General features: G+C 40.2%; 1 protein-coding gene across 1 annotated transcript in view; it reads left to right on the forward strand.

Annotated features, from left to right (window-relative positions):
* The first annotated feature begins 4,487 nt into the window (after positions 1-4,487).
* Positions 4,488-13,046, forward strand: part of CEP162 (centrosomal protein 162) — a 49,541-nt gene continuing 40,982 nt past the window's right edge. The window contains exons 1-3 of the mRNA XM_050894043.1: positions 4,488-4,522; positions 5,374-5,477; positions 10,549-10,687. Coding sequence (XP_050750000.1) covers positions 5,418-5,477; positions 10,549-10,687 — 199 coding nt within the window. The 5' untranslated portion in view covers positions 4,488-4,522; positions 5,374-5,417. The remainder of the gene's footprint in view (positions 4,523-5,373; positions 5,478-10,548; positions 10,688-13,046) is intronic.

A 13,046-nucleotide genomic window follows, 5' to 3' on the forward strand; every position in this document is an offset into this window, starting at 1 on the left:
TAAGCTGAGTTCCGGCTAGCTACCGTAATGCAGTCAACCATAAATCTGGCCCTCGGGATCTGAGGGCTATGGTTAATCAGTGGCAGAACAAAATAAGACCTGCAGTGAAACAAAAGCAAAAGTATTAAAAATGATCTTTTAAACTGAAATTATAGTTAGGTGAACTATTTTATAACTAATCCTAATTGAACAATGCCAGACTACCGTTTTCTCTCACACGAAATACAGTTCCACGTAATTTTTCCATTTTCTGTGCAACTTGTACTTTTATGGAAGGCTTTTCCTTTTTCTGATGCGTATACTGGAAAGGGTTTTTATTGCATAGTCATGTAAGGAAGTATTATCACAGCGGGCATGCACAGAGAATGCAGTTTTAACTTCTTAATTCACCACTGTTTGTTTGCTTTTCATTCAGTATGAAACTGTTAACCTTTAAAAAAACATAACCAAGAATATGGCTAAATATTTATTATCATAATCTCCTATTTCACATATTTGCAAGTTCAGTACTGAAATACTATCTAATGCAATGCCTCAGCCAAAGTGGATGTGGCAGACGTTTTCTTTTTTTATTTGATGACTTTTTCCCCATTGATATTTATGGATGATATGAATCTGAAATTAGATGTGCAAAAAGAAAAGTATAGATATTTTATCCCTTTCAATTTTACCATTAATTGTTTGAAATTATTATACTAATACATGAAGCCTTGTATTTTAGCAATCTGGGGGAAAAAAATGTGTTAAATATACACATACCACATATTTAAATGAGAAGCCAATGACTACAGCAGCAAAATCTGGTTTCATAGAAGTCAACAAAGGCTTCCCATCCATGTCAGCAGAGCCAGAATTTTACCTTATAATCTGGGGCTCTGTCCAGCAGGATCTGCTTCAGAAGTTGTGGCCACCCTTCTGCTTTATTACCATTTGTGCCCAAATTGCCACGTTCCTGGCTGAAATTCATGGCTAGCCCCTGCTCTCCGTTTTTTAAGCTCCACTGTTAAGAGCTCTTGAGAAAACTGCTCCAACTGGTTGGCATTAGAAGGAAATGAAAATCTTTTAAGTGGCTATTGTGCATGTTATTTGAATGCACTGGATGACATTTCAACACCAGGCAATGCCTCCTCTCCACCACAGTCATCAAGAGTGGTTTGGGTTTTTTTTCCTTCCCATATGGGCACTGAGGTTTCCAACAGCATTGATCCCTCCACACATTTTTCTATACTTTGTACAAGCCTCTTTGAACATATTTCTGCAAACAGAAAGGCTTCAATGTGCAACAGTTTTTTAGCAGCTTGCAGGACTGAGCCCTTGATGTGAGTATTTGATTATATATGAAGTTACTCTCATGATCAATGAATGATGTCACGGCTATCACTTTGAAGTTAACAGCAAAATTTGCATTGGCTTAAATCTAGGCAGGATCAAGGCATGCAGCATCAGACTGACATCCCTTAATTAATTAATTTCCCTATTTCTCTTTAAATGCTCATGCCTCACTCCATGTTTTTTCACGAGATGAGAGAAAAAAGCAAATGCTGGAAACTGATGTTTTCACCAGCAGTAGGCTGTCACGCTTAACAAATTGTTCCAGTATATTAGTTTATGTAGGCATCCTGTCCTTGATCAGCTCCCACGTTTCCCATAGCAGCAGAAGTTGCGCACAAAGACGAAATAAATGACCCATACTTTGCAAATGGAAATATAATACTCCATCTGCAGACAAAAGGCCTGATTGAAAGAGGTGCTGCAGCACCTTCAGCAAAGTAATTCCTATAGACTTGGGTGGAAAATACAGAGCCCGTATTTCTTTGCTTCTTTGAATTTAAACTATAATTTATACTTGCATAAAAAAATCTGGGGTACATAAAGGCCATATTGGAAGCATGGTCTTTATCTCTCAGGCTAACAGGAAATGAGAGACAGTAACAGGATTTTAACTAGTTTCTCACTTGCGATGAGTATCCAACACTCACCGAAGAAAACTCCCTTTTCATTCCAAGTCTGCTCAACAGAGAATCAAAACGTGTGTGTGCGCGCGAACAACGTTCATTTGTATTCTTAAGTGAGCTTGTTTTATTTTGCCATTTACTAAATGCTGGCGTAAGAATTCCTAAAGCAACGTGACTCTCACAACAAACACAACTGACAGACCCTAGCTGGAGAGCACATGCAAGCACAGACTGCAATTGTTCTGTGGTTATTTGAGAGACAGTGGTCAGGGAAACAGGGGTCATTAATTTCTCTGCATATTTTAAACATTTCTAGAGATGTGCTAAAATGTATTAAACGCACAGCAGCCGACACCTAGGGCTGAAACATTAGAAAAGCTTTAGAAGGGGACTTCTGTGTAAGAGTGAGAAGGGATGGTTTGGTTTTGACCTTTGCATGAGGGAAAGCAACACACTTTTAACTCTTTCCATCATGCTTTTCCAAAAGATCAGCTGAGCCACTTCTGCAGAAGCGCGTCCCTCAGGAACTTGAGGAAGAGATCTTGGCTGCAGGTGGCAACAGCGTTAGCCCCACCGGCTTCGGGAACAGGACAAGGGTGGTCCTCTGCACGGGCCTGGCATCGCCCCCGAATGGAGAAATAAACTGAATTTAGTTTTAATTCCCCCGCTTTATCCACGGGCTCCTGCGCAGCTCCTAGTTGGCAGAAAACGGAAACAAGGCGAGCAGCAAGCTCAGGAGAACCGACAGCGGCGGGGGGAACCAAAGCCGCGTCCCCTCTCTCTGCTCCCACCGCCCAGCTGCAGCCCCCGCTGCCGGCAGCCCGGGGGGAGGCGGCCAGAGGGCCGCGAGCCCGTCCCTGCGGGGGGGACACGGAGCAGTCCCCGGGGCGGGCACTGGCCTCCCCCCGCCAAACCCCCTCTCGCTCGCAGCCCCCGCTCGCCGGAGGCAGGTGCGCGGGTAGGCCTCGCTGGCTCGGCGGGCGGCGGCCGGGGGCTGCTGCGCTATCCTGGCGTGACCTCTCATGGTGGAAGCGGCGAGCGGCGGGGCCGCTGCCCGGCCCCTCTCCCCGGCGCCGGTCTCCGCCGGCGCTGCCCACCCGCCGCCCAGCAGGCGGCGCCGCTCCGCCCGCCTGGCGCGCGCCGCCGCCTCACGTCACCGCGCGGCGACTTCCGCCTCCAGCCGCGCGGGCCGGGCCGAGGCGAGGCGACCTTTGCCACGGTAGTAATGGCCGCCGGGGACCGTTCTCTCCCGTCACGTGCCTTCCACGCGCGTCGGCGGCGGAGGGGCGGGGGGAGAGGAAAGCCGGCGGATTTGGCGGAATCACGTGACACGTCGCCCCGCGGTCAGTTTTGGCGGGCGGTACGGTGGCCGGGAGGGTTTCCTAGGCAACCGCGCCGCGCCGCCAGCGAGGGGAGGCGGCCGTGACCGAGAGGGGCCCGACGCGGCCCAGGTACGCTCCCGGCGCCCCGAGGCAGGGCAGCGCTCGGCCCTGAGCCGCTTCCTCTCCCGTCCCCCGCTGCTCTCTGGAGCGTCCCCTCGGGCCGCGGAGCCGAGCTCTGCCCGCCGGCTCGCCCTGGCGGTGCCCCGTCGGGGGCTGCTCTTCTCCCTCCTCCCGCCCGGCCGCCCATCTCCGAGCCCCCGCGCTGCCGGGGGCCGTCGCACCCTGTCGCCAGCACTCGCTAGGCCCAGGGCGGGAGAGGATGGGGCTGGAGGAGAGCCGCGGAGTCGCGGCTGGGGTTGGGAGGAGCACGGCTCGCCGGCCCCAGGGCTGTTGCCCGGCCGCCGCCGTGTGCTAGCTCTGCGTGTGCTTTACGGGAAGCCGGAGGAGGCGGAGGATCAGGTCACGGCTGGTCCCAGCGCTGGGATGATTAAAAGATTACATGAAATGTGTTAGGCTGTATAAGCTTTCTTTCATCCCTGTGGTTTAGCCATACCTTCCCAAAACTTCTGCATTCTGCATTGTGTTATAGCATATATCCTAGCAAGTGACTTACTTGTTTTATGTGCCAAGCCATTTGTGAGCCTCCAATTCTAAAGGTATGGCTGTAAAGTATATTTGCTAAGGGTAATGTTTGTCTGTAATCTATTACGGAAATTGTCTGACATTTCTTGTGCTTTTGAAAAATAAAGTTTTATATTGTTAATTTTTATAAAAGCAGTAATTATAAGGTAGACAGAAGTACAGATAATGTCAGAAAAATCAGTTAGTTTTTCTGGCAAGGCTGGAATTAAGTATTCTCCACTTGCTGAAGTAGTTGGCACAGCTAGTAAACTGTTAAAGCATCTAATGTTTAGCATCTAGTGTTCTTTGATGTAAAAGTACAAAAGGATACTGGATTATGTGTGTTGTGAGAGGTAACATTCTTAATCTTCTTACCATGTTTTCAGAGATATTGTCCAAGTGCTTACATAAGGATATCTTATTCAATTCAAAGTCTGGGCAGTCTGCTATAACTTTTTTTTTTTTTTAACTGCCAAAGCCAAAGTGTCGGGTGGTCTATGGATGAATAAGGAGTGAAAGCAGGAAGCAGTTGTCACAACTCGCCTGTCAAAATCAATTTACTAGGTAGGTAACAGTCCTGTGTACTGAGAGGGCTCCATATTGGGACAAGTTTTATTTAATGGTAAAAGCATTTCTGCAAATGTTTAGCCCTTTTATGTTTACATAGCACTTAGCCTGGAAGATGCTGGGGTAGTTTAATGCTGCTATACATATGCAGTTTTGAAGGTAGCCATATGTGTTGAGCAGTGTGATATACAAAAGCATTCTAGCATTTTGAGTGTGGGGCATATTTTATACCTGAGAAGTCAACACAGACTTTTGGGAATTGCGGGGGGGGAGGGGGGGGGGGCGGGCAGGTGCCATTGGCTTTCTGTGTCAAGGCAGATCAAACCAAATGTCATACTCTAATCTTAAAAGACTTTCATGTATTTATTGTTTACTGAGTCCTAAGCACAGCAGAGATGATGAAACAAAACTTATAGTGCCAGATGTCTCCAGTTTTGGGGAAGAAACATGGAAAGGAATTAAAAGCTCTTAAAATGGATGGGAAGTATTACTGCAGTGGATTCTTGTTTGATCATTGACAAAATGCTTAATTGTGGGTAGCTAAGAGAGCTGTCTTTTGAAGAAAAATGTAAAGATGGTGAAGAGAATCATGTTTTATTTATCCTTCAAAGTTTAAATGCTGAAACTGTTGTTTTGGAAATTACTATTTTGATTATAAGGAATTCGGGTAATCCAGGTATGTTTGCATTGATTATCTCATTCAGTAAATAATTTAGATTAGGAGTGGGAGGAATGAAATTTGGCATCTCTCGAGATTTTTTTTGCTTATAGCTCTCTATGAAAGCAGCAAATCACTAGGCTACCACTAATTTCAGAATGCTTTTAATTATTTTTATTTTATATCTTAGTTTTTAAACTCAGTTGTTTGAAAGGTAACATCCAGTTGCAGATCATGGCTCATCGATTTTCAAAAGAAGAATTAGATGAGCAGTTTGAAGAGTTTCTGAAAGAGGTATGTTTCAGAGCAAGGTCACATCCCTTTTCTCTATTAAAATACAGGGGGAAAACTGAGTATGGAAGAATATGAAATGGAAGATGCAGCTGTGCTTTTATCACGATTCACATAGCTGTCTTATGCGTGGGTCTTTGCAAGGTCTTAACTTCATTGCTAAATTCATTTTGCTGTATTGAAATCAAGAGAACAGTTTTGTGATTAAATAAATATTTTGTCACTGCTAGGTTGTATCTTCAGAAACAGCCCTTCTTGATTTTTGTTTCAATTTAATTGTTATTGTGTTGTGTGTTATTTAGTAGTAGAAGCTTCAAATTGATATATAATTGAAAATGAGATAAAAAACTTTTCCTGTATGTAGGCACAAGCTACATTTTAAGAATTTCCTTATTTTTCTGTGCAATACCTAATTTCACTGAATTCTATTTAAAAATTCTTGTATTAATCCTAACAAAATGAAGTATGTTGTAGCGATTAGAAAATTTTAATTTGATTCCTTTTATTCCTCATAGTGCTTAATGATTTTGAGTACAGGCAAAATCATGCAAGTCTGTGGGTTGTGACTTAAGCTAACAATTATCGGACGTGGTCAAAATGCCCTAACTTGGTATGATTTTTTCACTGCATATAGACCTGTAATTTCAGAATTTATGCGTCTGATAGGCCAGAGGGCAGTGTGGTAACCCTAAGATATAAATGCCACATACATAAGGCCTTTACTAGATTCTATTACTGTATATAAGTGTAGCTAATGATGTCAGAGAATATTCTTGGGGTCTCTGTTATATGTAATGTATGCTTAAAGTTTTTTTGATGTGGAGGCTGTGCTACAATTTAATTACTTGTGAAAAATGTAGGTGCTAGATTATATAAAAATTGCACTTTGTACTGTGTAGTAAAGATCTGTAGTAACCAGAGGCTTCTTTTTCAAGAAGATTTTAGCTTTTCCAGGTAGGTCTGTAACTCTGCCTTGACCATGCAGCTTGTGAGGTATTTTTACAAATACAGAATAAACATAACTTCACTGAGCGATACTAAATTGAGAGAATAGAAAACCAAAATGCCATCTGAAAATTAAGATTCACAAATAACTTAAAGGTAGATTTTGGCCTTCAGTTTGATGATGTAATTGAGTTAACATTCTTGAATTCACTGGAATTATTAATGTTAGTAAAAATAGAAAATTAGGCTCTGCAATGCTGTCAATAATTCTTTACTTACTATTGTTATGAAGGGAATTGCTCTGGGGAAGAGAAAGGAGGTTTATTCTTTTATTTATTTTGCACATCTGTCAAAACTCTGCATATGATTGCTTCTAGTATTTTGTTCCTCATTTGACATGCTCTTCTTGCTCCTCAGCTGTTGCCCAAATTGAGAATGCTTGAGTTAGAAAAAAAAATCAAAGTAGTTGTATTGAATTATTCTAAGTGGTATTTGGCATGTTCCAGAGAATGTAACTCTTAACAACTCACGTCTTAATTGTTGTTTATCGTTTCAAAGTAAAATTGTTTATAAAGTGTTTAAGCTTGCTTAAACACATATACTGCCAATCCAGTCATTAAAAATATGCATTGTTTTATGTTTTGCCAGCTAGATACAGACTCAAATAACAATATTATCTACTCTCTGTTACTTTATACACATGCATCTCCTGCTATGTCCCTCCCTTTGCTTTTGTTTTTTGTAAAAAGTGTACAGTCTTTTAACGTTAGAAAGATGAGAAACTGGTGCTCCATTGTTTGAAATCGCTGTGTAGGTGATGTTTGTGTTGAGAGTATAACGGCAGGGGAGGGAATAGCAAAAACTGTTTCTTGGTAGTTTGAGGAAGACTTAATATTGTTTAAGCAAATCTTTCAGAGAAGAAATGGAGCAGGATGGTTTTTCCCTTTTAAATAACTCATAGTTAGTAAAACTGCCTTTGTTTGGGGGGGAAGGGTGTATGTATGTTTGCGATTAAAATAGAAAGTTAAAAGAAAGACTGTATATACAGTTGGATGATGCAGGTCTAATATGAGGATTAAACTAAAGTCTTTGGGCATATGCAGTGAACTTTAAAAGCTATCAGTGAACAGGATTTTCAAGGCTTTTATCATTATACAGAAGGAAACACAAATGTGTAATAACAATCACTGCATGTAAGATAGGTCTTTTAATGATTCCTCTGCCTGGTCATGCTTATTCCCAACCCCTTGCCAGAACGGCCTGTTGTCATCCATGATTCTTCTGTTCCTCCTCCATTGTCTGTGTGCTTGTGATCCTTCCACTCCCCACCACCAGTATCTTGCTTTAGCGTGCTTCCCCTATTGTCACTTTAATTTCCCTTGAGCATCATCTATCATATTGGTATAGCTCCTAGGTTTTCAGTGTTGGCTGTGAAGTTCCCTTGGGACATGCAACGTGAGGAGCTCTTTCTAATACACAGTGCTTCAATTAATTGCTTTTTTTGGTGACACTTCAAGCAAAGCAAAGTTATGAAAAAGCCATTGTCTGCTTCTAGTCTTCTAGGTTGACTTTTGTTCTACTTGATATTCATGGACAGGTGAGAAGGAAGACTTTCAAAAGGAAAGGCTATACCATCTTTATTAGAAAATCTGTAGAGTAGTACCTGGAAGAGTAACACTGTTTAAAAAACGTTTTTAATTTTTATTGAAAGATCAAATGTATTAAAATATTATTTTGTACTAGAAATATAATTTGGAGTAGACTAGTTTTATTGAAAAAGATTTGTTTCATGAAATAATTAGGACAACTGGTCATGAATGTCTGAGTGTTTTAGATCCAATCCTGTATTACCTGTCTACTTTCTTAAGTTCCTTCATGTGTATAGGAGGTGGTAAGCTGATTATGTCCATGTAGTTGTCCCAGTTCTTAGTACTGACTCTTTTGGCTTTTATTTAAGTTGAGATTAAACAACTGACACTTTTTTTCTTTTTTCTTTTTTTTTTTTTTTTTGTGTGTGTGTCTGTGTTCCTGAAAGGCTGACAGGCTGTTTTATCAAGGAGGGGAGGGAAGAAATCAGTGCCACTTGCTGGCACTGAAAAGCCATTACTGGTCCAAAAAGTTGATTGATTTATTTATTTACTTTTTTCCAAAGGGGGGAAAAAAAAAATCTCTAAGTTTCGCTGTTGAGACAACTGACGTGTTGGGAAAAATGCACTAGTATTTTTGTGTCAGCATTTCTTTCCCAGCTGCTGCAACTTTACTGTCTGCAGTTGACAAGATGGCTGGACATAGAAAGTTTCCAGAACTTGAGAACGACCTGTGGGAGTTTCAGTTTCTTTAGTTACAATACTCTAAGGAGTACGACCATCATTGAAGTTCTGCTTGCAGAGTAGAGGATACTGTTAGTCGTAAAAGAAACAGCAAGTGATAACAGAGCTTGCGTCAAGCACCTGTCAGTACTTCTAGCTAGCAGGAGGCAGTCCGACCTTTGGGGACAATGGCACTAGTACTTGTGTTGTGACTAGTGTAAGGAAGTTGTTATTTATAGGACATTTATTAAGAATGTAAAGCTGTTTTGTTCTATGTCACTGAGCCAACCTAAAGAAATTGCAATACATCCTGTTGTCTAGCAGTTTCATAATTTATTAAAATTGTGGTTTTTTAAAGTGCAACGCTCAGAGCACTGAAATTTTCTTTCTGAGACTGTATGACAGGCATTTAGTTTTCGCAAGTGAAACTAAGCTCTAAAGATGTTATTGGTCAGAGATATTTGTAAGAATATTATTTTCTTATAATTATTTTTTTCTTGAATGGTAGTTTTGGATAATTGGCATTTGATTTATGGATGTTCTTGTTAGGCCCATATAAATTGAAGTGTTAGATATATAGTAAAGATAGGCTTTTATGGTAGTGCTTTTCATGCAATAGGAATCAGGCAGTGGACTGCACAGGCTAGTTTTAATAAAACATTGTCGTGTGTTTTACATATTAAGTACCCACAATCCTGTTGCCTCTAGTATTCTGTTTATACGATCACATTTTGTTATTTGTGACTATTACAAAAGTGAAGCTTTTGAAATTTTCCCATATGATGCATTTCATATGATAATTCTTTGTTTCTTATGCTTTATGGCTTTTGCTAACTCTATTCACTGTGTTCTTTAAGACTCTTTAGGACAATTGGTTTCAACAATTATGGCTAAAAAATTAGATAAAAATAAAAAGTATGCCACTCCCCTTAACCTCATGTTTACTGAGTTCAAGCACAAAGAATACGTAGCACATAAAGTTGCAGTGCACTAGCTTAATGAATATATTTCCTTGTTCAATGTCTGGACAGCTAATTGTGGCTCTGAGCCTGCTGTAAGCTACAAAGAACTTTATTAAAGGAAAAGAGCAGGGATTAGGTTTTTTTTTTAAAAATCTGCATCACTTCAAAAAAGTGCTGTTGTCTTGTGAAGTGTCTGTAGATCTTTTCGTTCCTGTTACTCTTCAGTAACTTAAATTCATAGGATGTTCATACTTAGAGAGGTTTTTTTCTCCATTGATTTAAGCCATCGGTCAAAATTGGCATGGATGACTAACACATATGAAAGCTTAATACACAGAGTTGGGTAGGAACGGCTCTGGCATTTCTATTAATTTCCATGAACACAAAGTACAAAATTAATTTCTGAAATCTGATTTGCTGGGAGCTAGAATGTTGCTTGTGAAGGTTTATTTTTAGAATATTAATAATGTTGTTCATGTACGAAGCAAGGCCAAGGCAAAACTGTTTCTGCTCTACTTCATTATCTTCAGGGATGTAGTCAGGATTTTGGTTCCTATATGTTGTAACTAATTGAAAAAGAGCTGATTATGCTGTTCATTTGAACATATGCTCTGCTAAGCAGTTAACTTTTAACATATCCAAATTCTGGCAGTGGGGTTATTGTAATATGCAGTATTATGCCACGTGAATATAGTTATTATTTCTTACTCAACTTTGTCGTGCATATACAAAAAAGGCAGACAGTGGGGAGTAGAGAGAGGCATCTGAACTCAGAAGTCCAGAACTGAGTGGCTGAAAGACAGTTAAAGAATGTGAAAATGTAAAAGCTGTTTTTAATCTTGTATGCAATTGACTCAGTCTCTTTCAGATGATTCACTTGGAAATTCAAAGAAAAAATCCAGCATTCTTGAGACATTGGGACAGCCCAGGAAAAAAGAAACGAAGAAAAAGGATTCAGTGCCGTGGTGGATATCTGAGGAAGATTCGGATGATGGTGGTAAATAATGTAGTTTTGCAGTTTTTTGGCCACAGGGTGTCAGGCTAGTTCTTCCTCATACTTCATGTAGGCCTGGTTTCAGATTAAGTTGATGCCACTCAAGTGCTTTAGAACATTACAATGCAAGATTGTGAAGTATAAAACTCAAATGTAATTGTAATTTTTTAAAAGGGATCATATTCAAGCTGTAAGCAAGCTTTCTGCTGTTTTTTCTGTAGCTTTCAAGTTATTAAAACTTTTATAATGTGTTATTAAAACACATTATAAATAGTAAGATACTTAGAAATGTAACTTATGAATTCTGCTGAAATATTTGTAGGTGTGTTTTGTAACCAACCTGTTCCTTATACTGGCTTTTTATAGATTTCTGTTTTCAAAACTGGAGTGGCAAAAGACCGATTTGTATAATCTTATGCTGTTTGCAACATTTGTAATAGGTTGGGGAAGCACAGAAAAACTTTTCAACAGCAGCTGATTCAAGGATGTATGTCTGTCAGTATTCTCAACGTTTCCCTTGCCAAGAACCATGGCTCAAGGGGGAAAGAGCTGTGATGACATGATTGCTAGTTCAGTATTGACTTGGTTACATAGTTCTGGAAGAAAATATATTATTGTTTGCAAGCTTTCCACCTCTAGTTTTCCATTTCTTCATTGTTTTCTTATTCGGTAGTAAAGCCTATGAGGAGTTAGTTTCTACAGGGTGATTGCCTCTTGTTCTTGTAGTAATTGGTGGCTTCTTATTTTCATGATTTGTATAACTTACAACTGAAGCTTAACAGAAAGTTCCAGAAATCAGTTTTTCGTATGACAGAGTTAAGATACTGCTGGTAGTCTCCGATTTTAAGCATAGCTCTGTCCTGTCAGTGTTGTCATAGTTGGGAGTCAAATCTTAGTCAGCGGTTGTGCCATTTAGGCATAACCCTAATACGTGTTGTCTGGACTGCTTATCTATCTCTGGCCTTTTAAGACGTTGCTGGAAAACTCAGATGGATATGAGAGAGTTCCTACCAGGTAGTTATGAGATATTATGATTTCCTTACAGCTTTTCAAAAAATGGAAGGACAGAATGTTCTTCCTGGGCAAAGTGTGAGAATTAAGAGGTTAGCATGACCTCATTTTTCTATATACTATCAAAGAAAATTTTCAGGTGACTTTAGAAGTTCAGCATTCTGCCATGGTTTTTCTGAGATGCTTGAGGCAACCCATAAAGCACTTCGATGCTTCTCATGCTACTTAAACCAAAAACCACTGAAATAGGTACTTAAAAGGCAGGGTGATTACAAGTTTTCAAGAACAGTGCTTGTATGGGTTAAGTACAATGCAAAGCAGAATCAGAAGAAATAATGTGATTATATCAGATTGTTCCCATCCAAACCAATTCCACCGCTTTTATTTTTTAAATTAAGAATATCTTATCAGCTGTATAGTTTAACTAGGGGTAAAGCTATTAGAACTGAAACATGCTTGATCTGCAGTTTATTGACGTATAAAGTATAAAGAAAGTTCTGGTAAACTTTTTAAGGTCTCTCTTAAAAAAAGCTTTTCCTTTAACAGGAAGACATTCAGGAGGTGAGCCTACTGAGTTTTGCCAGTACGGAATCCATTTACTTGCAAAACAAGCTAGCCTGTTCATATTCATACTCTTGATGAGGGGCTGGATTTTTTCAGAGGGAGTTGGAAGTAATCTCTGTGTAATGCTTTTTGAATCAGAGGTCCAACATGTCTTGGTCATTGGACGTAATAAAACTGAGAATACAAGAACTTGGGGCAAATATGCTAGATCTATGCACTGAATTCTTCCCCTAGCACCATTTTTGTCAGCCAGATTATTAGTTTTATTTCATCTACACCTCTGTCACCACTCTCTGCATAGAATTCTGCATTTGTGGGACATATGCAGTAAGCCCTATCCCACCTAGTACTTTAACATTGCCAAGCAGAGAGGCTTTTAAGTCTTACTAGAGGGCTTTCCAGGTTCTGTCTTGGCAAGAAGAGGATAGCACTGTGGCATGAAGCAGAGCTCCTGGTTTTATCATCCCATGAGGAACGGGCTATATTTGTCACACTGGACACTCGCAAGTGGTAGCAGTTGTATTAGCATATACTGTGATAGATTAGGAACTGCGTAGCACAGAAGCAGTCTATACTATGATGAATGCCATTCTGCTAACTAAAGTCTAGTTGTAGGGCAATTAACTTAGAGTCAAAAGAGAGCCATTTGCAGAGGCCAGCTTGGCCACCTTCAGTATAAATTGAGTTTTCCTCTGCAGTTGCGAAAGTAGATAAGTTTTATGTGGCTATAACTGAGAATGATGAATCCCACACATAAAGGGGGATTTATACATGTGTGTACACACTA

This window comes from Gymnogyps californianus, chromosome 3 (genome assembly GCF_018139145.2).
Source record: "Gymnogyps californianus isolate 813 chromosome 3, ASM1813914v2, whole genome shotgun sequence".
NCBI lineage: Eukaryota > Metazoa > Chordata > Aves > Accipitriformes > Cathartidae > Gymnogyps > Gymnogyps californianus.